The sequence below is a fragment of the Oryx dammah genome, unplaced genomic scaffold (assembly GCF_014754425.2).
Source record: "Oryx dammah isolate SB20612 unplaced genomic scaffold, SCBI_Odam_1.1 HiC_scaffold_18, whole genome shotgun sequence".
In the NCBI taxonomy this organism is placed as follows: Eukaryota; Metazoa; Chordata; class Mammalia; order Artiodactyla; family Bovidae; genus Oryx; species Oryx dammah.
Genome location: NW_024070202.1, coordinates 23134625 through 23162027, shown reverse-complemented (window position 1 = coordinate 23162027; position 27403 = coordinate 23134625). Strand labels below are relative to the sequence as shown.

At 36.8% G+C, this 27403-nt stretch overlaps 1 protein-coding gene across 2 annotated transcripts in view; it reads left to right on the top strand.

Moving 5' to 3' along the window:
* DGKB (diacylglycerol kinase beta) overlaps positions 1 to 27403 on the top strand; it is an 856074-nt gene that overhangs the window by 647883 nt on the left and 180788 nt on the right. For both annotated transcript variants that reach the window (XM_040260596.1, XM_040260597.1), the window contains exon 22: positions 8613 to 8808. In XM_040260596.1, the coding sequence (XP_040116530.1) occupies positions 8613 to 8808 (196 nt within the window). The remainder of the gene's footprint in view (positions 1 to 8612; positions 8809 to 27403) is intronic.

The following is a 27403-nucleotide window of genomic DNA, read 5'->3' as shown; positions in this document are numbered from 1 at the left end:
ATTGAAGCTTATGAAGTTCATGAATTTTTAATTTACTCTTTGTACCGACAAGGTTCATGAGAGAATAAAATGCCCCATTCTCCAAAGTACTTCAGTCTTTTGGTATTTTGTGAGACTTGGGAGGATGGTATTTTAAGGCCAAAACTTCCATTGTCCAATCCTGAGTTTTGTTTTAATGATTAAGACATAAAATTTAAGCATTTCCATAAAACCTAAATGAGTTCAAGAATTAACAAATTGCAAGAAATGCATCAGGGACACAAAGTTAATTAGCAGAATTAGAAAGACAAGATTCTGATTGACCAGAAACCTGGAAAGCACAATTATTAAAGACAATACGGCAGATTTTCACAGCTTTGTCTATGCTCCATATATAAAAGTCATCCTGGATGATATCTCAGCATGCACTTAGAGAACCTGAGCCCAGCCACCCCCCTCCAAAAGACTCTCTTGGAATGGGAGAAATAAAACTTTGGATGAATATTATTTATTAAACTCTTTATGAGGCATCAGTTCAGTTCAGTCGCTCAGTCGTGTCCAACTCTTTGCGACCCCATGAATCGCACCACGCCAGGCTTCCCTGTCCATCACCAACTCCCGGAGTTCACTCAGACTCACGTCCATCGAGTCAGTGATGCTATCCAGCCATCTCATCCTCTGTCGTCCCCTTCTCCTCCTGCCCCCAATCCCTCCGGGCATCAGAGTCTTTTTCAGTGAGTCAACTCTTCGCATGAGGTGGCCAGAGTATTGGAGTTTCAGCTTCAGCATCATTCCTTCTAAAGAAATCCCAGGGCTGATCTTCAGAATGGACTGGTTGGATCTCCTTGCAGTCCAAGGGACTCTCAAGAGTCTTCTCCAACACCACAGTTCAAAAGCATCAATTCTTCAGCGCTCACCCTTCTTCACAGTCCAACTCTCACATTCATATATGACTACTGGAAAAACCATAGCCTTGACGAGACAGACCTTAGTCGGCAAAGTAATGTCTCTGCTTTTGAATATGCTATCTAGGTTGGTCATAACTTTTCTTCCAAGGAGTAAGCGTCTTTTAATTTCATGATTGCAGTCACCATCTGCAGTGATTTTGGAGCCCCCCAAAATAAAGTCTGACACTGTTTCCACTGTTTCTCCAGTTCCCATGGAGTGATGGGACCAGATGCCATGATCTTCGTTTTCTGAATGTTGAACTTTAAGCCAACATTTTCGCTCTCCTCTTTCACTTTCATCAAGAAGCTTTTTAGTTCCTCTTCACTTTCTGCCATAACGGTGGTGTCATCTGCATATCTGAGGTTATTGATATTTCTCCCGGCAATCTTGATTCCAGTTGTGTTTCTTCCAGTCCAGCGTTTCTCATGATGTACTCTGCATAGAAGTTAAATAAGCAGGGTGACAATATACAGCCTTGACGTACTCCTTTTCCTATTTGGAACCAGTCTGTTATTCCATGTCTAGTTCTAACTGTTGCTTCCTGACCTGCGTACAGATTTCTCAAGAGGCAGGTTAGGTGGTCTGATACTCCCATCTCTTGAAGAATTTTCCACAGTTTATTGTGATCCACACAGTCAAAGGCTTTGGTATAGTCAATAAAGCAGATATAGATGTTTTTCTGGAACTCTCTTGCTTTTTCCATGATCCAGAGGATGTTGGTAATTTGATCTCTGGTTCCCGTGCCTTTTCTAAAACCAGCTTCAACATCAGGAAGTTCATGGTTCACGTATTGCTGAAGCCTGGCTTGGAGAATTTTGAGCATTACTTTACTAGCATGTGAGATGAGTGCAATTGTGCGGTAGTTTGAACATTCTTTGGCATTGCCTTTCTTTGGGATTGGAATGAAAACTGACCTTTTCCAGTCCTGTGGCCACTGCTGAGTTTTCCCAATATGCTGGCATATTGAGTGTGGCACTTTCACAGCATCATCTTCCAGGATTTGAAATAGCTCAACTGGAATTCCATCACCTCCACTAGCTTTGTAAGGCCCACTTGACTTCACATTCCAAGATGTCTGGTTCTAGATGAGTGTTCACACCATCGTGATTATCCGGGTCATGAAGATCCTTTTTGTACAGTTCTTCTGTGTATTCTTGCCATCTCTTCTTAATATCTTCTGCTTCTGTTAGGTCCATACCATTTCTGTCCTTTATCGAGCCCATCTTTGCATGAAATATTCTCTTGGTATCTCTAATTTTCTTGAAGAGATCTCTAGTCTTTCCCATTCTGTTGTTTTCCTCTATTTCTTTGCATTGATTGCTGAAGAAGGCTTTCTTATCTCTTCCTGCTATTCTTTGGAACTTTGCATTCAGATGCTTGTATCTTTCCTTTTCTCCTTGGCTTTTTGCTTCTCTTCTTTTCACAATTATTTGTAAGACTTCCCCAGACAGCCATTTGCTTTTTTGCATTTCTTTTCCATGGGGATGGTCTTAATCCCTGTCTCCTGTACAATGTCATGAACCTCATTCCATAGTTCATCAGGCACTCTATCTATCAGATCTAGGCCCTTAAATCTATTTCTCACTTCCACTGTATAATCATAAGGGATTTGATTGAGGTCATACCTGAATGGTCTAGCGGTTTTCCCTACTTTCTTCAATTTCAGTCTGAATATGGTAATAAGGAGTTCATGATGTGAGCCACAGTCAGCTCCTGGTCTTGTTTTTGTTGACTGTATAGAGCTTCTCCATCTTTTGCTGCAGAGAATATAATCAATCTGATTTTGGTGTTGACCATCTGGTGATGTCCATGTGTAGAGTCTTCTCTTGTGTGGTTGGAAGTGGGTGCTTGCTATGACCAGTGCATTATCTTGGCAAAACTCTATTAGTCTTTGCCCTGCTTCATTCCGTTTTCCAAGGCCAAATTTGCCTGTTACTCCAGGTGTTTCTTGACTTCCTACTTCCTAAGCCATGCCTGCAGGTCAACCCAAGATGGGCAGGTCATGGTAGAGAGGTCTGACAGAATGTGGTCCACTGGAGAAGGGAATGGCAAACCACTTCAGTATTCTTGCCTTGAGAACCCCATGAACAGTATGAAAAGCCAAAATGATGGGATACTGAAAGAGGAACTCCCCAGGTCAGTAAGTGCCCAATATGCTACTGGAGGTCAGTGGAGAAATAAATCCAGAAAGAATGAAGGGATGAAGCTAAAGCAAAAACAATACCCAGCTGTGGATGTGACTGGTGACAGAAGTAAGGTCTGATGCTGTAAAGAGCAATATTGCATAGGAACCTGGAATGTCAGGTCCATGAATCAAGGGAAATTGGAAGTGGTCAAACAGGAGATGGCAAGAGTGTATGTCAACATTCTAGGAATCAGTGAACTAAAATGGACTGGAAATGGGTGAATTTAACTCAGATGACCATTATATCTACTACTGCGGGCAGGAATCCCTCAGAAGAAATGGAGTAGCCATCATGGTCAACAGAAGAGTCCAAAATGCAGTACTTGGATGCAGTCTCAAAAATGACAGAATGATCTCTGTTCATTTCCAAGGCAAACCATTCAGCATCACAGTAATCCAAGTCTATGCCCCAAGCAGTAACGCTGAAGAAGCTGAAGTTGAACGGTTTTATGAAGACCTACAAGAGCTTTTAGAACTAACACCCAAAAAAAGATATCCTTTTCATTATAGGGGACTGAATTATGAGGCATAGTTGACATATGTAAAACTATACATATTTAACGTAGACAACTTGATAAGTTTGGAGAAAAGAAATACCATGGAATTATCACAATCAAAGCCACTGACATCTCATCACCTCCAAAAGTATCTCCTTGCCCTCTTTCTATATGTGTGCACTTGTGTGTGTATGTGTGTGTGTACACATATGTGATAACAGTCAAAAGATCTTCCCTCACTTCTAAAGTTACGCAGGTGTTCTGTTTTTTTATTTTTTTATTTTTATGGCAATGCAATTCTAGAAGCAAAAATGAAGGGAAACAGTAAGATGTGGACCTCATCCAAGATGATCATATGAAACAAAAATTGAATTCATTAAGTCCAAACAAACAAACAAAAAAATACCTCCTTATTTCAGGAAAAAATAAGAAATGTGGTGGGGGGTCAGACAGTGTTACCATTTCATTAAGTTAAATATATTTTAAATTTTCTTACTGAGTCAGGTGAGGAAGAAATGAGACAAGTAAAAGGTAAGGTGAAAATTCTATATTTACCAGAAGTTATTTTTAATAGCTTTTAGTAAGAAATTTAATATCCCAACTATAATTTCTGGGAATCTCCTAAAAAGAGAAACATGCAAAATTAAAGTGGTTTTTTACTAATACTTATGGCTAGTGCTTGCCACTCCAGTACTCTTGCCTGGAAAATCCCATGGACGGAGGAGCCTAGTAGGCTGCCGTCCATGGGATCTCAAAGAGTTGGACACGACTGAGCGACTTTACTTTCACTTTTCACTTTCATGAATTGCAAAAGGAAATGGCAACCCACTCCTGTGTTCTTGCCTGGAGAATCCCAGGGACGGGGGAGCCTGGTGGGCTGCGGTCTATGGGGTCGCACAGAGTCGGACAGGATTGAAGTGACTTAGCAGCAGCAGTGGCAGTGCTTGATTCTTGAACCCAAAGAGCTATTGCTATGCTCAACATGTTCAGCAGCTGTGTCTATGCATACATAGCACCAGTTTTAAGTGCTTCTGTTTTCCAGGTATGCAGGTGTGCTTCATCTTCCTCTCCTTTGCCTGCTGTCTCCCACTCCACTGTAAAAAAAACTATGCGATTATCTGTAATCAGCACTTTTATCACCATCACCAGATTACCGGCTAATACTAAAATTACCTAAAAGGCATTCTGAGTCCCTATATTACAGTATGTTTTGTGGATAATACTTTTAAAATGCATTTCAAAAAACACGGAGCTTAATCACTGGTGAAATACAGAGTACACAGCCTTCAAATATCAGAAGTCCCGTTGAGCCACTTTTGTGTACATGTCTGTTTTAACGTGCAGGTTTGCTGCTGTAGTTTTCTGTAAAACGTAATTCATACTATGAATTACTTTGCAGAAACTCTTTTACAAACCAGGTTTATTATGTCATTTTACACCATACCATTTTAAACAATGAACAAAGCAATGTTTTATGTTTTATTAAGCAAAATTATGAATAATTTTATCTTACCTGGGCATAGAATTAAACTCACTATGAAAAAATATTTACAGTTTATCATCAGTCATATCTCATCAGATTTATTATGCACACTTATTGCTCTTCAGAGTTCTTCGCATGTTTTGAATGCTCATTAACTGGATCTCAAACACTAAAATCACATATAAAAATTTTTCTTTAATACTTCTATGTAGTATGGTGCATGGTATATTTGTAATCTAGGATTAAAATATATTTGAACAAAAATGTAAACCATTTTCTTTTCTTTTTGGTAAATTTGTCTCTAGAATAAGATCTTCCGTTTCAAAACTGAAATGAGTGGACAGTGGCCTGACAACCTTGCACTCTGCAAATGGCTCCCAGAGCACTATATGTTAATGAACTTTCTTCAACATAATAAAAATATTCAGGATTTATTGACCCACTGAGGCTGTTGGCTTTTAAATTCTTTTCCTCTGTAGCTACCTTTTTAAAAATCGTGAATCTTCCAAGTGGATGAAAATATTATCTGACACAGTATTATAACTTGTTTATATTTCATAACCTTCACTTCAGCTTTTATTTCCATGCACTCAACTGGTATGCCACAACTCCTGGTCTCCATCAGAACCAGCTCTGGAAATTTCCAGACTAATCTACATAGTGTTAAAGCCAACAGAGGAAGGTAGCCTGCAGTCAAGAACTAGTAGAAACAAATTATTAATAAATAGGCATTTATGTAAGAACATTGTCCACCTTTCATAGGAACCTCAGTGTTCTTCATCGGTTCTTCTTCTTTGGGACTTCTTAAGGATTTTTTCAACTTTTCAGAGAGCTGCTTACTATTTCCTTAAACCTACACGTGACAAGACTGTGGAGAGTGAAAACATGAATAGTATACACTGATATTTTTAAGTTGTCACATGTGATTCCCTGAGTTCAATTAAAAGCAAACAAAAAAACCTATTTGCAACATGCTCTCCTTTTCTGCAGATGAACAAAGGAATACTTCACTAATTCTGAAAGTAACTTGTCACAGTGGGGTTCAAAGGCCTAGTCAAATAATTGTCTTAGTGTACTACCTGCTGTGTTCAATATTGAGTGAAAATGGAAGCCAGGCCCCAACTCCAGCTTATTTCACAATTCTTATGTTATTTAAATGATTTTAGTCAGTTTGGGGGAAGCCAGACCTTTATAAATTAACAGCAGGGAAATACCAAAGGTGTCAGATTGCATATTTATCATCTTTTTCGTGTAATACTTAAATATGTATTAAGAAGTGACTGACATAAATTAGGCAGATTTCAGAAGCCACAGGCCGTGGCTTGTAGAGGACCCCCTTCTGCTTGACATTTCATCCTTGTCAAAGATCAAATTATTTTAATTTAGGCTGCAAATTATAAGGAATGAAGACTTCTTTGTGGGAATTCCCTGTGGTAATCTGACTTTTGTTGCTACTGCTGCTTGTCAGTGTGCAAAAGATATAATATGCATGCAAATAAGGTTAAAAAATATGTACTATCTAATTATCCAGCCAGTACATTCCACTTGAAGACAGTGGGAGGCCTGACACACAGTATGTGTTTGATTCATTGAGGCCTGCAGGGTATTTACACAAGATTACTTTTAATTATGAAATTAATATCTGTTTATCTAGAATATATAGCAGTAAGTGAGTATACACATGAGCAGAATTCTTTAGTAAAAAGAAATCATCTTAATTTAATATATGAAAAAAAGGGGGGAAAATCAGTTGTTTCTAAGGCGGAAAAGAAAGGCATCACCCAGATCTTGGTTTCACCCTTGTTGAAACAAATTGACTGAAGACTTGGCACCTTCTCTAGAATTTGTTTCTAGCTCCTCCAAGTAGGCTCAAGATGTGTTGCTTTATTTCATGGTTTTTATAGCTTAGTGAACTAGATACAGTGTTAGATTCAGTATGATTAGGAAAATGTGGGAGAAGAGAGGTTTGTGGGTTTTTTCTTTTACAATTAATTTTTTTTGTTTTTATAATTTTGGTGGCAGATTATCTCTTCTGATTTCAAAAATCAATGATTACTATTTGAAAGAAAATGATGAAATTATGTCCACATTTTTTTCTGTAATAACACAGCAAATAAACAATCCCACTGAAGCTATACTTTAATATGTGAAGTTCATATTCCAAACAATATTTACTTGTAAAGCATAGGGTTGCTGCTGCTGCTACTGCTAAGTCGCTTCAGTTGTGTCCGACTCTGCGACCCCATTACGGCAGCCCACCAGGCTCCCCCGTCCCTGGGATTCTCCAGGCAAGAACACTGGAGTGGGTTGCCATTTCCTTCTGCAATGCATGAAAGTGAAAAGTGAAAGTGAAGTCACTCAGTCGTGTCCAACTCTTAGCGACCCCATGGACTGTAGCCTACCAGGCTCCTCCGTCCATGGGGCTTTCCAGGCAAGAGTACTGGAATGAGGTGCCATTGCCTTCTCCGAAGCATAGGGTTACTTACTGGTAAAGCAAGTTAATCTGCTCATATTAACTTCTAACTAAAAATGGCAGAGGAATATCTGGGATATATTCATAAACTACTCTAATGATCGTTTTAGAAAACCCAAAGCAAATGAATAAATAATAATACTTTAAAAATACAGTATGGCCTTGTCACTTTCTACCCATTTCCACCAGTGGAAATGTATAGAAAATTTGAAAAAATAAACAGTGACCGTTCTGAATAAGTGTTGTCTGGTAGAATGTTTCCTATTTTGCACAGTCAGAAGGGTGAAGGATGTCTTATTACCCAGCAAACAAAAAATCTGGCTGGACTAACTGATTTCACTTTTCAGTCTTTTGTTACAGCAGTTCCTAGTAATGACAGGATGGGAATTCCTTTTACTGCTGCTGATCTTGGCATTTCCTTTGCTCAGCCTCTCTGCTCCTCCATACTCATCTAAATAGCTGTGCATCTCTCTGCCTTTGACACTGTGCTTGGAACTTAATCTAGTCCAGGAAAATATCCTTGGCCACTTGAGTGTAATTCATATCTCTTTGAATTACCTTCTCTTTTCAGAAATCTTTAAGTCACTTCTTTCTCTGCTCCCCAAAAATGAGAGTCTGAATTATGAATTCTGTTTCTTCATTTTCCCCCAGTAATATCTTGCAGTGTGTTCTAAATAGGAAGCAGTCATTACAATTTTGGTCTGAAATGTGACCAAACTTAACAGAGTCAACCTCTTTGTAACACAATGGAAATCTGCAGCTCATTATATATGCAGACACTAAACTGTGCCTTCCAAAGGTGTTCGTTCTGTAAGCAAAGATACATCAATGACTTACTTTGATCATTTTTAAAGACTATTCATGATACCTGGTAAATGTTATTGACTGCTTTATCTTTTATATTGACCTTTAGGGTAACCATTTAAGTGTTCTTAAAAGATTAATTTAGAAAGAATAAGATTATAGATTTAAAAATTCTTACCAAAAAATGGGAAAATGCAAAAGATGAAATCATATTGTTTCTGTTCTTTTCATCTTTCTGATCAGTGTGATGGAGTACAGATTGATTTAATAAACATCTCTCTGGAAGGAATTGCTATTTTGAATATACCAAGCATGCATGGAGGGTCCAATCTTTGGGGAGAGTCTAAGAAAAGACGAAGCCATCGCCGAATAGAGAAAAAAGGGTCTGACAAAAGGACCACGCTCATAGATGCCAAAGAGTTGAAGTTTGCAAGTCAAGGTAAGTTTTTTAACATTTAATTGTTAAGTGGCTTAATAATCAGCTCTTGAAGGCTACTCTAAAATGAAAGCGTTTTCCATTTCCCTATAGTCTGTATATTTATATGGTTATATTTTTAATGATATTAGATATACAAGTGAGATTGTTATATCATCTAAAAGTTATGTATAAACTGGCTATATTTTCATGGACTTTTTCTCCTTTATTCTCCTTTTCTGGATATAGTTCTTTACACAGGAAGTAAAATGTATGTGAGTTTTTAGTAGATTATAATATAGGATGTATTATACATTAAATTCTAGAATGTGATCATCTTGGTTAAGATGTTTGAGTTGCTATAAACATGGCCTAGATTAACACTTTTCCTGAGGTGTGTTGCAAGTTTTATTCTTAGCTTTCTTACGTGAAGCTGTTGTCATAAACATCATATATAATGGCATGTTTAAATATCCCATGGTCAGTTTTGATTATCTGCTTCTATTTTTTCAGAAATTTAGTAAAACTTGGAATGCCTGGAAAACAAAAGGTAAAGGGCTAACAAAATAGGGTGCCATAGTGATGGATTAATTTTCAGTTCCACTGAAATAGAGTTCACATTGGGACATGACAATTAATTCTTGATGATAGATTTTACACAGACACCAAATTGGTGGTATTCTAATAATTGATCATGTCCCAGTTTATGTGTAGTATCCATACTATTTTTTTAGCCTTCTAGAATCTACCTAAAACCACAGATGGCATTCAGATGGCCAAGAAAACATATTGGCCCAGCCGTGTGTAGCAAAGACAAAATGGGAAGTGGTTACAAACTTATGGGATAAGTAAAGTAAATAAAAATTGTTTTTTTTAATAAAGAAATAAAATGTGAGCATGGTTGATTGCTGGGGTCCAGCCCTGGTGGATCCAGGGAATTCGAAGTGGGGATGGAGTCAGTCGGCATCTAGGAAAGGACTATTTAATTAGGAAAAAGAGATTAGGAAAGAATAGTGTAGTAGGAAAATTAGTGGAGAAAAGAGACTGATATTCCTTGGTTTACACAGAAAGCTTATAAAGTCTTAAGACAAGAAACTTGCACTGTCTACATTAGGCCACAGGCGCCCACTTGAATAGTGGAGGGTGCCCCACCTTGGTCTCCCTCTCGCGTGGGTCTTAGAAGCCCAGGCAAATAAGTAGACACCGAAAGCCTCTGCATTCCAAGGGATCAGAGCCTGAAAAGGAGAGGGAGGGATAGGGAGAAAGAGAGAGAGTGTCGACACGGGAGAGGCCAAGCTTGTGCAAAAACCCCATAACTTTATTTTTAAAAGGTGTTTATATACCCTAAGTTTTATATAATGGAAGATACAGAGTCATGCTGGCGCAGCAGTCCTGACCCTTTCTGTATATCTTTTTGTATACAAAAGGTCTCAGGTGATTTACATTGTCTTCTGGCCAAGAGGCCTGTTAACACTTTATGGCTCTCTTCCTTAATGAATGGTAATCTCATTTCCCCTGAAGTGTTTTTCTTTAATCTGCATCACCCTCAAAGCACTAAAGTTACATCTCTATAGAACAATGGTGCAGTGGGTTATAACAAAGAAGGTACTTAACTCAAAGATCTATGTTGCTACTTGTTTTTTTTTTTTCTATATACCAACTATATCAACAAATAAAAGATAAGAAAATTTGACAGCAAGTATTGGCTCAACAAATGAAACCCTTAATCAGTCCTATTCTAAAGATTTTGACTCCTTGGAAGCCCCTACGTTCCTAGGATGTTTTGAGCTTCCTATGCCTCTCGAGGTTGAAAGACCGCAATCACATGCACAGCTGTTAGAGTCCTGTAGGCAGGCTAGAAAGCCATCAGAGGGGTTTTTGGATTAAAACACTTTTATTATGCCCAGGAGACTTATTATCTAAAAGCTCTAAGTTAACTTTTTCCAGAAAAAGGTGGTGGGGGGACAGCGCCTGTTAATGTCAGAAGCATAAGCCAAAAGCATAATGCAGTACGGCAGGCAGACTCTTGTTTTGGGGGTAGATGCTCGAGAAAATCCAGCGAGGCTCCCTTAAGGCCGGAGTCACCTTTGCGTGTCGGACCCCTTAACCTCATGACCTTTGCCACAGGCGGGACTCCCCGTGCTATCTCCCGGCAGTTGATCAGCTTGATGCTGGTGGGAAATAGCTTCATGTTTTGGTGTCTTCAGGTATCTGATTCAAGTTTCAGTAGAGACTTCTGTAATGTGGAATTTGGTGACCATGAAGGTGGAAAAGACTGACAGATGAACCAATTAAGTATCCTCTTGAAAGTCTTTTTATTACAACCTGCCAATAATAGAAAGTTTTTATGCCCATTAAATGTATTGGTGATCCTAAAAAGACAAATCTTGTAGAGTTGTGGAATTTAATGCATGAAAGTGTGTACCAAATTAATTAAGAAGCTTTATATTCAGAATTAATATAACTGCATGAAAACACAGAGAAAAATGGTTTGGGGAGAGATACATAGAAAAAAAATGAATCCATTTGTGCTATATGAATTTTAAAATGAGGGGAATTAGGTATAACTATTTATTTCTAGAAGTTGTTGATGCTAATAATGTAGATTTCTAAAAAGATTCCTAAAATATTTCTAAGTTAAAAAATTAGTTCAAGAACCATACTAAGACCAAACCTAAAAATCTCTGCTTCTATCCCTAGGGAAGCAATGAGAACATATAATAATATAGTCCACAGAGTTAAAAAAGAAGTTATATATATGTGTGTGTGTGTGTGTGTATACAATATGTATGTAACAATTTCTACATTTATTTTTTTCTGTTTTATCACTGTGTGTTAATACTTGGCATGTCCTTTGCATGTAGATGTTTCAGGTGTGTATCTGAATTGATTCTCAATGCTCAGTTGCTGACTATGTTTACCCAATGAGATGTTAAAGTTTGTAAAATTCATGCTGTGCTCCACCAGGATAAGTGTCTGTAGACTCACTATGGATCTAGCATCCCGGTGGCGCTAGTGGTAATGAACCTGCCTACCAGTGCAGGGGACATAAGAGTCACGGATTGATCCCTGGGTCAGGAAGATCCTCTGGAGCAGGAATGGCAACCGACTCCAGCATTCTTGCCTGGAAAATCCATGGGTAGAGGAACCTGGTGGGCTACACTCCATGCGGTTGCAAAGAGTCAGACACAACTAAAGTGACTTAGCACACACAACCTCATTCATCCCCCTTGGTATGCTGAGGAATACACATTTGGAGTGAAGACCAGACAGGTCAGCCAGAAGTATAGACTGTCAGTGCCGATAACTCTAGAAAAAGTCTCTCTTCCCATCCTATCTTCTTGCTTTGTACTATGACACTATTGGTTTTGAGTTTCCATAATCTTGGGAAAGAAAGAAGTAAGAACCTACAGAGTTTGTGACTTAAGGATGCATTTTTCTCAGTACAAGTAAGTGAAGTCACTCAGTCGTGTCCGACTCTTTGCAACCCCGTGAACTGTAGCCCACCAGGCTCCTCTGTGGATGGGATTTTCCAGGCAAGAGTACTGGAGTGGATTTCCATTTCCTTCTCCAGGGGATCTTCCTGACCCAGGGATTGAACCCAGGTCTCCCACATTGTAGGCAGACGCTTTACCCTCTGAGCCACCAGGGAATACAAAGAGAAGGGAAAACATCAGAGATCAGAGTTTTCAAAAGTTGTATTAGTACAAAAACATGCTTTATAATGGATTTGGCTAAATTGTTTTTCTCCTCTCTGTACCAACTGTGCTTGTAAGTTTGGATTAAGTTTTATTTCAAGATCAGTATGCTTGCTCGGTCACTCAGTCGTGTCCAGCTGTTCATGACTCCATGAACTGTAGCCCACCAGGCTCCTCTGTCTGTGGAATTTTCCATGCAAGAATACTGGAGCAGGTTAATGCTTAAAATTACCTTATCAGCTGAATATTTTTTAAAAGATTTCTGTATTAACCAGTCTTTCCTTTTATTAATTTTATCAAGATTTTTTCATTTTGATATGTTTCACAACAGAATAGTTAAGAATATCTCAAAATGTTTCTAAGTTTTGATTTCACATTTATTCTATCAATTCTTAAATGTTATACTTAATTATCAGAAATGAAAGAAACTTACTACTTAAAATATCTGCATGTATCCCTCTTTGAAATGGTAATTGTTTCTATCATTTGATCTTGTTTTCAATTTCTTGATGCCAAAATAATAGTATTAAAAGTCAATCAGTATTTCAAATCTAACTGTATTTTCAAATTTACATAAAAGGACAGGTATTGTCTGTAGAATGAAATACAGAGAATATAATTCTAGTCCAACAAGATTTCTTATTTAACCTAGGTTCAAATTAATAATTTCAGTCTTAGAATGATAGAATTAAATAAATTAAATAGGTTAATAATTTAAATTTCTTCTTTTTAAGATGCACTTCTTTAAATATTAACTAGCAACTTTCTGATATGGTTGAATTTAAACTAAATTTTTGCTGTATTAAAATGTAAGCTTGTTGCCATAAACTTTAGGAAGTTTTGGTGGTTGGGAGAGGGGGAAGCATATCTAACTTGATTCTTGAAATGAAGAATTTTTATTCTTTAGTGGAAAGACTTAAATTAAGAAAAAAGTTTGCTCTGAGTTAAATTCACCCATTCCAGTCCATTTTAGTTCGCTGATAAAAAAAAAAAAAAAAAAGAAAAAGAAAAAAGTTTGCAAGTTTAATTTTTTTTTAATGTCATAGATATAAGGTACAAGGTCAGGTTTGGAGCGTGACATACTCATTTATACTTTGCCCTACATGATCTGTAACTCCTACACAATTTATATGCTTGCAATCTTTGAAGACACTCAGAGTATCAAATCAGAGTATCATCACTCAATAAATTCACTGGGAAACTTTACAGTTGATTTAATTCGAGTTGATCAAAATTATAAGTAATTAATTTAATTGCATTATTGTTCTAGTAAAACATTCTAGAACAGTTGGATGCAATTCTGAAACTTTTTTATACATTTATCTAATTCAGACATTTTCTTTGTGCGTTTGTCTTTTTGTTTTATTTTTGTTGTTGTTTGCTTTCTTTTACTTCTTTAGGAAATACAAATGTGTGTATCATATATTGACAGCATGGTCTTTAAGCAAAATTGTGAGATCATCAAATTTGATGTTCAGTGCCCTTAGCCATAATAGTCTTTCCCATTTCTTTCAGTTGCTAAGTAAATATTTTTCTCTACTTCTTCTGCATTAAATCCAAGCATCAGAAAGATATCTAATAAATTCCTTCACATTAGTATATAAATGACTGATTGCCCATGAATGTAGAGGTATTTGCATTTTAAAAGAAGCAAAGGCCTTCAGCTAAACCATTATTTTTCACACTGTGTTCCATTGAGCTATAACTGCAGTTCTTGTTTATAATTCATTTCTGTCATGTTTTGAAACAACAGAAAACCTATAACAAAACCCTATAAAGTGCATTCTATAGAAACATTTTGTCATATTGATGATTCTTAAATCATCAAATTGTGTTACTAGGCAAAACAGCTTCCTTTCCTCCTCCTGTTCCACCTCCTCTTCTTCCCACTGCCTGGATTGATTTGTAGATAGATGCAGAACATGATAGTTATTTCTTTCCACACACATGTTTGTAAACATATGTCTAAATGAGTAAATAAATAAATGTGACATTAATTGGAAAGTTCTAGCTGTGCAATGGTCATTTTAATATATATCATTGTATATGTAATGAGGAAAATTGTACAAATGGGTACATTACCACCACAGTGTATGTGAATCACAATTAAAAGGCCAGCAAGCTCAGGTACTTTTGCTTGGCACAAACAATAAACAGAGCTTAACAATCAAAGGAAATGAAAACAAGGTGGTCATAATAATGCTAATTAATACTTTTAATGAAAATGGAAGTCACTTCTTAGAAAAGTTTTTGCGTTATAAGAAATTGCATTAGTTAACTGTCTCCGCCAAATAATAAGTTTGTACTATTTTGTATATCAAATGGAGTTTTAACAGAGATTTATGATACAAACATGCTCACTGCTGCTGCTGTTGCTAAGTCACTTCAGTCGTGTCCGACTCTGTGCGACCCCATAGATGGCAGCCCACCAGGCTCCCCCGTCCCTGGAATTCTCCAGGCAAGAACACTGGAGTGGGTTGCCATTTCCTTCTCCAATGGAGGAAAGTGAAGAGTGAAAGTGAAGTCACTCAGTTGTGTCCAACTCTTAGCAACCCCATGGATTGCAGCCCACTAGGCTCCTCCATCCATGGGATTTGCCAGGCAAGAGTACTGGAGTGGGGTGCCATTGCCTTCTCCGAAACATGCTCACAGACGTGCTCACAACTTCTGCTAAAGAGACAGTGATGAAACTGAAACAGTTTCAGATAATATGCAGAAATAAGACGAATTTGACTAATTGAAACTTTGAGTTAACATCTGAAGCATGCAGCAAGTAAATTTTATTGACAAAATTGAAAAACTACTAAAAGGATACTTGTAAAAAGTATTTTTTAACAGCAAGGACCTGTCAAGTAATGTGAGCAGTTTTCACGTATTCTTATGGTTTTAAGCTTTGACGATACAAGTCTAACTATACCGTTTTCCAGTAAGGAATGCAGAATGGTGCAAGGCTGTCAAGTGAGAGGTACAAAGTTCATGTCATTTACAATTACGTATCTGTCTTGATCAGGATAGTCCCAATATCATACAACAACAACAAATGAACTCCAGAAATCAATGAAAAATAGGCTGCCTATAACACTGCAGCTGCCCTCCTCATAATAATTCCATTATTCCCATAGAGTGACTGTATCACAGGTGTTAGCAATTTGAACCTCTAAAATATATTTGCAGACATAAAATTCTAATTTTCTCTTTAATTTACTGGTCTTAAAAATATTGCTGTATTAAAAAAAAAAAGGTTGACTGCTATAAAAAGTTTGAAAACCAGTGAGCAAAAGTAATTACATTCAAGCCGTAGAATTTCAAACATTTGCCAAAAGCTAAGGGAGGTACTGTCAGGAGCAGCTGGACTTCCTGCTTGAAACCTCATTAACTAGGTGACTGTCTACCCCACATATGGATACAGATAGAAAAGTTTATTTTAAAAGCTAATTAACGTATGATATTGTCAATAAAATCTTCAATGTTTTCATTCCCATTTACCAATGCTAATTCTTTTCTTTGGGCCAAATTTCTCAGGGTAGCATATACTCCACTGAAGGAAAACTGAGCTGTACCCAGATGAATATTTTAAAGTGTGATAGTTTTTAAATGTACAGTGGCTGCTGTTTTCTTTTTGGTAAGGGATACTTTTTTCTTAATTTGTAATTTTAAATAATTTCATCTTTGAAATAAGTTCATTTAATTAAAATAGTGCTGTGCTAAGTTGCTTCAGTAACATCCAACTCTTTGCGACCCTCTGGACTGTAACCTGCCAGGCTCCTCTGTCCATGGGATTCTCTAGGCAAGAATACTGGAGTGGGTTGCCATGACTTCCTCCAGGGCATCTTCCTGGCCCAGGGATTGAACCCATGTCTTCTGTGGCTCCTGCATTAGAGGCGGATTCTTTACCACTGAGCCAAAACTAAAAAATAATAGAGGAAGTATATGCATATGGAAAAAACTGATGGTGGGACCAGAAAGACTAAAGTGTGGAAAACTCTATGAAGGCTAATATTACAGATTCCAGCACTTTGTTTTATTTGCATAGCCCCAATTTTGTATACTTAGTGTAAACATTGTTTAAAATTCTTCATTACCTTGTATGAAATTTACTATGTATAAGTTCCCCCTAAATAAGCTTACACTGCACATACCCCTACCCACCTTATTTGATGTCTGTACTCTGTACTGGGGAGACTAAAACACTCATTCTTTTTAGGAGCTAGAGGGTAGAACTGTGTACCTGATTAACTGTCATGGACTCTCTATATCAAATGACTTTATCTATTTTTTTGAAAACTCTGAAGAAGTAGAAAGGAAAAAAACGTCAGTCTAAGCCGAACTGATCAAAGAAAACCAATGACTTGATATCTGTGACAGCTTGGCTAAAGTTGAATTTTGTTTCTGAAAATAAGGTTATTGGCTTCAAGGTCTTTATCATTGAAATGGAGACTGTGAGTTCTCGAAGAGTTGGGATTAACCTATGTGTGCTGCTATTGTATTGCCTAGAAAACTGTACAAGGGATATTTAAATAAAAAGAATCGAATACTTCCTACTCCTTGTAAAAGTTACAGTTACCTGAAATTTTGGAGAAGGGAATGGCAACTCACTCCAGTATTCTTGCCTGGAGAATCCCATGGATATAAGAGCCTGGCAGGCTACAGTCCATAGGGTTGCAAAGAGTCGGACACAACTGAGCAACTAACGCACACCTGAAAGTTGATAAAAATGGACATTTGTCATGCATTATCAATTTTTCTAGACATTTCTATGGGTTATGTAGGGTAATTTAGAAGGCATTTTTTTTAAGTTGTCTAAATATAACTGCAACATTCATTTTAGAACTGTAGATGATGAATTTGGCATTCAAACACCAGCAAGCAGAACAATTTCCAAGCATTTAAATTCAGTGATTAAATCAATTACATTTAGAAGCAAAAAAAGGATTTCATGTTGCATTATTATACCTCGATGTTAAAATTGCTGAAAAAAGATCATGGCATTTGAGATGTTGCATTTTACAGAGATATATGCATATACCAATACCATGACAATTTCATTAGTTTAAAATAGATAAATCCACACATTTGCTGTCTAGTAACCTTTAAGGAGATGTCTCAAGTTGAGCTTCTAATTGTATGTTTTTAAACTACCTCCTTTGAAAATTTCTAGCAATGGATAATGCAAGTAATAGCAAGTATTTAATAAAGCCATCTAAATATCAAAATTTCTGTTTGCCATTTGAAAATTACATCATATACCTGTATATCTTAATGTGATAGGTCTCTCTCCTTTTTTTATTTTTAGTTTTTACAAAAAGCATGAATTTAAAATTTGTACTAGTCACTGTTTCTCAAGCACTCTGTCACTACTCAGTGAGCTCACAAATAAAGTGGTCAGTGTGTCAGAAAAAAAAAAAAGAAAGAAAGAAAATGTTAAAAAATCTAGTAATATTATGCATAAAAACCAGGCTAACTAACTCAAAATCTTTCCCATTGGGTACTCATTATTTACAAGGGCCAAACAAGTCTGAAGCAAGAGCAGAAAACAACTTATGAGAATATATTTTTTAAAATATATATATAAACAACTATAAAAAGAAGTTATAAAATGCAAAACATTTCTTATGTATAAAAATATATTTTCAAAATATAAGATCATGTGCTCTTATATTTGGCCTTTCAGTTCAGTTCAGTTGCTCAGTCGTGTCCGACTCTTTGTGACCCCATGGACTACAGCACACCAGACCTCCCTGCTCATCACCAACTCCTGGAGTTTACTCACACTCATGTCCATTGAGTCGGTGATGCCATCCAACAATCTCGTCCTCTGCCATCTCCTACTGTCCCCTTCTCCTCCCACCTTCAATCTTTCCCAGCATCAGGGGCTTTTCAAATGAGCCAGTCAGTTCTTTGCATCGGGTGGCCAAAATATTGGAGTTTCAGCTTCAACATCAGTCCTTCCAATGAATATTCAGGACTGATTTCCTTTAGGATGGACTGGTTGGATCTCCTTGCAGTCCAAGGGACTCTCAAGAGTCTTCTCCAACACCACAGTTCAAAAGCATCAATTCTTTAGCACTCAGCTTTCTTTATAATCCAACTCTCACATTCATGCATGACTACTGGAAAAACCATAGCCTTGACTAGGTGGACCTTTGTTGGCAAAGTGACATCTCTGTTTTTTAATATGCTGTCAAGGTTGATCATAACTTTCCTAGCTGTCCTATAAAATCATGCATATATTGAAGAAGTATTTATGAAATTCCTGCTTGTCACAACACTATAAAAACTTAAAATATCCATCTTTAGAAAATTATTTTATTCACTATGGAGCTATATGAAATACCATTTTGTGACTAGGATTATTCCCCTATACTCCATGTTCAATAATCAAAGTTTCAAAATCTGACAGACAATATAATTATAGAAATAAAATCTGACATGCAGTACAACTCTTGAATTTCTTATAGTGAAATCAGTAAGGCTACAAAATTATTTTGGACAAGGCAATGGCACCCCACTCCAGTATTCTTGCCTGGAAAATCCCATGGATGGAGGAGCCTGGTAAGCTGTAGTCCATGGGGTCGCTAAGAGTCAGACACGACTGAGCGACTTCACTTTCACTTTTCACCTTCATGCATTGGAGAAGGAAATGGCAACCTACTCCAGTGTTCTTGCGTGGAGAATCCCAGGGACAGGGGAGTCTGATGGGCTGCCGTCTATGGGGTTGCACAGAGTTGGACACGACTGAAGCGACTTAGCAGCAGCATGGTATAAGTTATCATTTAAACAGAAATGTGGTGTTTTCTTATACATAGTAATGATATCATTGAAATTAAAACAAATTGAAATTAGGAAAATGAAGAAAATCCAAAGAACAGGTAGATAGGAATTGTAGAACAAGGAGCCATTTGCTTTCACCTAATAAATCTAGGAAATTTGAAAAAAAAAATGAGGTTTTAGTAATGGTTGCATTTTAAAAAATATGTAATTTGGCAATTGATTTAATAGATGCAAGGGAAAAAGGAAAGGAATTTGTTTACTTGCAGTTTTAAATGAAATTTCATCTGTTACCTTCTCTGTCTTCGAAGGCAAAGTATCTTCTTCATTTCAAATTGCTAATGCTATTCCCAGACTCTTCTGGGTTTCTAACTATTATTTCTGTGTTTCTAACTATTTTCTAACTAAAATTCAACTTCTGAGTTTAATTTTAAATTCAGAGAAAGATGGAAAATATAAATGCTTTGACAGGTCATTTTCTCCACAATGCTGATGTCTAATATTAGGGATAAGACAACCATCTTACTTGTTACTGTGAATAACATACAGTCATGAGTCTTTTTAAAATAATGGCAGATTATTTACCCAGGCTAAAACTGCAGTATAAATTTTAATCTATTTAACCTGTGCATGGTAGAAATACAAGGCATATTTCCAAGTTAAATAAATATTGGCTGATTATGTAAGTCTCACCTCCTTAACACTGGTAGAGCGTGCTTTCAAATAGTAAATCACATAAAGTTTCCCAATATGAGGCCATTCATAGAAGTGTCCTAAATATAAAGCAAATATATACAAATAACTTTGTCATTTGAGGGTGATGGTTTGACACTCAGCTAATAGGGAAGTTAAAATAGCTTTCCTATTATCAGTACATGTAAAAATGATTTCATATGTTCTGATAATAGGGGAATTTTTTTAAACAGTAAACACAAAAGAACTATCAAAAAGACATGAAATCAGCTACATAAATTGTTAAATATAAGTCGTTTCTATTTTTTTTCTATTTGTATTAAACACCATATTTTCTTTTCCATCAAGAGAAAATAACCAAGAAAACATATAATCTTATTGAGAATGAAGCTTTAATTGTACCATCTTTTGGAGTGATAGTATGTCTCATGATTTCATGTCATGATAGAGACACTGAAGTTTTTATTTTACCCCTCTTTATTTATAAGTGTTTTATTTCTGATTACCTTAGTGGATATAATGAAAATGCCACAGTCTGGCTCCTGGTATTCCTTACACACAGTTGTCTTAACTACCAAAGTGTTCCAGGGTCAGGGTAGGGTCTAGCAGAGAGCAAAGAGACTTGTTCCTTGAAAGAATCAAATCTCACCATAAGTAATTATCTGTGACCTATATGTACCTTTAACCAAAACAACTAACCACTAGAGTTCCACTGCTGTGAATTTTGGTTTTTACAAATACAGTATAGAGCTAGTTAACTTAGAAATGGTAGCTTCTTGACAATATCCAGCCAATTCTGTTTTTGTGGAAATTGATAGAGATTCATATAGATCACGATTCCTTCCATACTGAATAATTATTCTCCTGGTTAACAGTCATATTATTCTTCCTTGGATAAATTATAGATTTATAACTTGGGTGCAGGCAATGGCACCCCACTCCAGTACTCTTGCCTGGAAAATCCCATGGACGGAGGAGCCTAGTAGGCTGCAGTCCATGGGGTCGCTAAGAGTCGGACAGGACTGAGCGACTTCACTTTCACTTTTCACTTTCAGGCATTGGAGAAGGAAATGGCAACCCACTCCAGTGTTCTTGCCTGGAGAATCCCAGGGATGGGGGAGCCCGGTGGGCTGCCGTCTATGGGGTCGCACAGAGTCAGACACGACTGACACAACTTAGCAGCAGCAGCAGATGGTGTCTGTTTGAGGCATTGTCTTTTGGCTGGTGTACAGTACAGCTATTAGTCAGAGTAAATTAAAAATTGAGGCCTGAATGTTGTAAAGTGACAGTCATTTGAAAAAAGACTAAAAACCTCTATGGATAAATGTAACTAGTTTAAATGAGCCCCCAAACAGCTTTTCTGAGAAAGTTCAAATGCTGCACTGTTACTCTAATTATCCCATAATATGGTATAAAATAACAACCTCACTTTATCCTTATATTTATAAAGCTGTTCCCATTATCATTATATTTTACCTGTTCAAGTTCTGAAAGATTGCCACTCGTTGAGAGGTTCATTAAGAGAATAATTATATCTCACAGATTGACAGAAAGAAAATGTATCTTTGAACAATTCCATTTCCCTGAATAGTTTGTTTCAAGGTGGAAGACAAGTCTATTAAGTATCTTCTACCCTTTTTAAACATGTCAAAGCTAACTGTTAATACTGAAATTAGTAATTTGGTTCTGATTTAATGAAGGAATCAGCTGCTATTTGAAATGAACTCAATTTCTATGAATGAAACAAACATTGTTAACATTCAGTAGCAAAAAGTATTTAAGAATCTTCTTATGTACAGTGATTTAACCTGTATCTCTTCTGATAGTTAAAGCCCTTAGCATATAGTCTTCTTCACTACTGATGCTTGAGAATATTTACTTCATCCAAATATTATATCATACTATTTTCTTACTCAATAAATGTTGTTCACATTTTAAGATTATCTTTTTAGAAAAATAGTAAATAGAAAGTCAACCAATATCAAAGAACTTTCTGTTTTTAAACTGCAAGAAAGTTGCATAGAATTTGTGACTAAATGCCTTTTCAAAATTAAAAGGAAATTCATGTGCACAAAAATGTGACTTCAATAGAAAATAGGTCTAAGACATAGCACCTCATATTTAAACATGTTGGTACTTTGAAATAAGCTACCCATGGTCACATGCAAGTCAGTACTTTAACTCATCATAAATCTATGTGGTAAGTAACTGGACAATAATAAAATAATATACCAATCACTGATGATTTTGCCAAGCCTTCTATACTTGATGATAAACACTTTCTTCCTGGAGTTCTTATATTGTAGTCTTTTCTTAGCATCATCCAGCCCAGATTGCTAAAACTGTAATACAGGATATCATATTCAGTGAGCTTAGTGGGAAACAGAGAGTCAGTGCATCTTTTGTTCAGTATAAAAATACAGATGTATAGAACAGTCTTTTGTACTCTGTGTGAGAGGGAGAAGGTGGGATGATTTGGGAGAATGGCATTGAAACATGTATAATATCATATATGAAATGAATTGCCAGTCCAGATTTGATGCATGATACTGGATGCTTGGGGCTGGTGCGTTGGGATAACCCAGAGAGATGATACGGGGAAGGAGGAGGGAGAGGGGTTCAGGATGGGGAACACGTGTATATCTGTGGCGGATTCATGTTGATGTATGGCAAAACCAATACAATATTGTAAAGTAATTAACCTCCAATTAAAATAAATAAGTTTATATTTAAAATAAATAAATACATGTAGAGAAGAAAAAATACAAAAGATGCCATTTGATTTTTTAGAGACAGTAATTGTATCAAATATAAACAGCAATTTTAAACATGTATAGGATCTGAAGAACTCTCAGAGCTGTGAAATTAAATAATCTGTGTGTCTCATTTTATATGTATGCAACCAAAACATGCTGATATATTAACGATGCTATTTGGAGTCAAAGGTTGAATATGAGGTATTGTACATTTTTGTAGTTAGGTGTTATTTTTATAATTCTTCTTTATATATTTTCTGTCCTTTTTTATTAATGAAACTTGTTTGTTCTGAAGGGATTATATAGGTCTTCATCTCTTTTTGTTAAGATAGACTATTTTTAGATTTTTATTTCATTTTTTTATTTGTGCTATTTAGCTTCTGAATATTTTATATATGTTACATTTGTAAGCATTTCATCCAATATTCATACAAAAGTTAGAGATTAACAAGGGATTATGATAGGTATTTTGATTCTTGAAGAAGGGAATGAATATCCTGTTTATGGTAGATACTGAAATTTAACTTCCATTGCAATCCAAGAAATTGTCAAGTTATCGAAAAAAACAAACAAAAAATGAAGTAAATGTGTTAATTTAGGTTTAAAAATTGAATTAAAATTTTTATAAATCTGACACTTTAAATACCTTTGGTAGACTTTATAGAAGAGTGTATTAAGTGAGTACTCAAATAAAATGCCTTAATCATGTATATGCTGTGACAGAGTTTGTATGTGTGTGTGTCTTTGTAGGTGGACATATATGCTGACGGTTTATGGGGTAAGACATATGGACATGCAGATATCCCAATGATGCATGGAAGTGAATCACTTGAACACAATTTATTTTGGAAGTTCCAATCAGAAAGAAAAGCAGGGGAAACAAAGCATTGCTTTAAGAAAGGAAGGGAAATTTTATTTTTGTTTTAATAGCAATAGAAGAGAGTGTGATAGAACAAAGCATTCTCTAGAATATAAATCATGATCCCATTATTCCAAGGGAAAAAGAGATGAAAATAGGTAGAAGGGAATTCTTTATTCTGTCTTACTTTCCTTTTTTCCCCACTGTATGTTATCCTTTGGGAACGATGCTGTCTTCAGATTCCCTTACTCTTCCATCTTCAGACGAGCAAGCCCATCCCAGAGTGACCCTGTCACAGTAGCCAAACACTCTTCATCTAAACCCTCTTGATCAATCCTTGCAGTACGCTTACACCTACTTATGAATCAGAAGACAGTAGTTTCTGAAGGTCCGTAGGAAAACTGTGTCGATTTAAAAAAAAACACACAACATGAAAGTTGCAAGTTAAGTTTTATTGGGGGCAAAATGAATATTAGAGCTGAGGAGACAGCACTCAGATAGCACTGAGAAACTGCTCCGAAGAGGTGAGGGGAAAGACAGTATTTATGTGATTCTGGTGAAGGGAGAGGACATGCAGTCAAGCCCATATTTTTCCAGAAGGATTCTACTAGTCTCCTGAAGCTTTCTGCTAGTCACGAGAAACAGTCGTTACTGTGAAGGATTTTAATGCTTTTCTAGAGGTGAGGAGATACAAAAATTGGGCTCATAAAATTGGCTCCCCCAAATACCTAACTATCTGAAAACCTGTTCTGACAGTTCTTCCAGAGCACAGAGTGCCTCCTTGCTGCTCTCCACCCTGAACTCTCTTCAGGGGGTGTTAAAAATCAGCAGCTGCAGGAGCACATGATTTAATCCTTGTAGAGGTAGATGGCAAGTGCCAATTTATAGCTGACATTGTTTACCAATGCAGCATTGACGTTTCTTTCTTGCATTTTTAAAGTTGAACTATAATTGAAGGTATAACGTTGTATAAGTTTAAGCTGTACAACTTTGTTGATCTGATGCATTTATGTTTTTGCAATGTGATCACTGCCATAGTGTTAGCTAAACCTCTATTATGTCACATAATTATTATTTCTGTTTGTGTTGAGAATAACTAAGATCTAGTTTCTTAGCAACTCTGAAGTTTATAGTACAGTGTTGTAGACTAGACTGTATTCACTTTTTATTTTTTGATTATATGTCTTCTCATGATGTGTGTGATAAAAAGAAGTTACATTCCATGGCAAGAAAAAAAATGAGCAAAATAATATCATGCCAATTGTTTGTCTTAAACAAAATCCTCATGCCAATCCAGACTGTCTTCTTCCTACTGTCTTTTCAAATCAACAGCTCCTGAGGGGAAAGACTTTTGACATGGACATTGTAGGTCAGTGAATTTCTTAGAGGTATAGACTTTAGGTTTTGATTTTCTGGACTATAAGAATATAGCAATAATAAGTTATTTATGGAAAAGAGAAAGAAATCTGTGACCTCAGACCAATTGTTAACTTGGAAAATCTTTTTTCTAACCTGTATATAAATGAAAATAATCCTTTCTGATGTTTTCACTTTACAGAGTGATTTGTACATATTAACACATTTCAAATAATTTACTATAGAAATGTAAGGTGCATATTTGATCAACTTAAGGATATGCACAAAGCTATCACCCTACAGTGTATGAAGCCCTTGTATGTTTGGCCTGCATTTATGAGAGAGGAGGCAAAGATTAAGCAGTCATTCTCCATCCATGGGAAGTTTAGCCCTTCTAAAAACTATAAAAATAACTAGGATTCTTACTTCATATTATGAAAAATATTTCTTTTCCTGAGAAACTGTTTTATGGTTAAATAATAGAATTCTCAATACTTGAAATCTTTAAATGAGATCTGACAGTTAAATAAGTACTGATCTACCATTGAATTAAAACAATTATTAATCATCCTTTCCCAAGAAAGTGGAAATTCCTTTTAAAATATTTGTGCTAACCAAAGTTGATTAAAATTCAGTTCACTCTTTCCAGGTGTTGGGATGATTGAAATATTTTGTTTATGCTGGTTAGTTTCTTGGAGTCTCATCTGCTCATTCATTCCTCTCTTCGTCATGGTGAATTGTGGAAAATGTTTCCTTTCTGCACTCCTTTTGATTGCACACCTTCCATCTTTCTTTCTCACATAGATCTTAAGATTGTGGTGGCCATAGTACTGATTCTTTAGGAGCCAGATAAGCAAATTGCCCACCAAGTCACTTTGCCCATCAGTTCAGATTGTACTTGCTGCTCTTAAATTTTGGTTTCCCCTCCTGGCAGCATTACTGGTGATTCATAGAGATGTTTGTTTATAAGTGAAGGTGAAAATCGCTCAGTCGTGTCCAACTCTTAGTGACCCCATGAACTGTACAGTCCGTGGAATTCTTGAGGCCAGAATAGTGGAACGGGTAGCCTTTCCCTTCTTCAGGGGATCTTCCCAACCCAGGGATCTAACCCAGGTCTCCAGCATTGCAAGCAGATTCTTTACAGCTGAGCCACAAGGGAAGCCCAAGAACACTGGAGTGGGTAGCCTGTCCCATCTCCAGCAGATCTTCCAGAACCAGCAATTGACCCTGCAATGAATTCCTCGCTAAGTAAGCTGTACTGGAGAGGACAAGCTGCGTAACCAGTTACTGACTTTGTGAGGTGCTGCCTGCGGAGTGAAAATAAACTTTAGGAGAGGGCAAGAGGCAGGTCATGCGAGCTAGCTAAGCTGCAAAAATCTTTTCAAACTGGTACTGACTGTGTGCCAGCTGAGGTGGCAATAATGGTCAGCAAGATTTATGGCCCTTTAACACAGACTTAGTAAAAAAGGAAAGTCAGAGTTTTCTAATTTTGTTTAAAGCCTCCTGCTTTAGAGCAGCTCCTCCTAGGCATCAGGCTTGCAGTGTCATTATAGATTATTCACAGTTCTCAGGGAACTCTTTGTATTGTCTCAAGACTTTGAATTTTTAGTTTGTTGTTATTGTATGTGTTGTTTTACTATTGTTGGTGATGTTGATGCTAGTATTTTTAAACTGATATGGAAAAAGTCTCACAGAGTTAGCGTGTGGTATAGTCAGTCAGTAAGTCAGTTGCTCAGTCATGTCCAACTCTTTGTGACCCCATGGACTGCAGCATGCCAAGCCTCCCTGTCCATCACCAACACCAGGAGCATGCTCAAGCTCTTGTCCTTCGAGGTGGTGATGCCATCTAACCATCTCATCCTTTGTGGTCCCTTTCTGCTCCTGCCTTCAGTGTTTCCCAGTATCACAGGGTCTTTTCCAGTGAGTCAGTTCTTCGCATCTGGTGTCCAAAGTATTGAAGCTTCAGCTTCAGCATCAGCCATTCCAATGAATATTCAGGACTGATTTCCTTTAGGATTGACTGGTGGGATGTCCTTGCAGTCCAAGGGACTCTCAGGAGTCCGCTCCAACACACAGTTCGAAAGCATCAATTTTTTGGCCTTCAGCTTTCTTTATGGTCCAGCTCTCACATACTTACATGACTACTGAAAAACCATAGCTTTTACTAGACAGACATTTGTCAGCATAGAAATGTCTATGCTTTTTAATATGCTGTCTAGGTTGGTCATAGCTTTTCTTCCAAGGAGCAAGCATCTTTTAATTTCATGGCTGCAGTCACCATCTGCAGTGATTTTGGAGCCCAAGAAAATAAAGTCTGTCACTGTTTCCATGATTTTCCTATCTATTTGCCATGAAGTGATGGGACCAGATGCCATGATCTTCTTTTTTGAATGTTGAGGTTTAAGTCAGATTTTTCAATCTCCTCTTTCACTTTCATCAAGAGGCTCTTCTTCAGTTGCTCTTCACTTTCTGCCGTAAGGGTGGTGTCA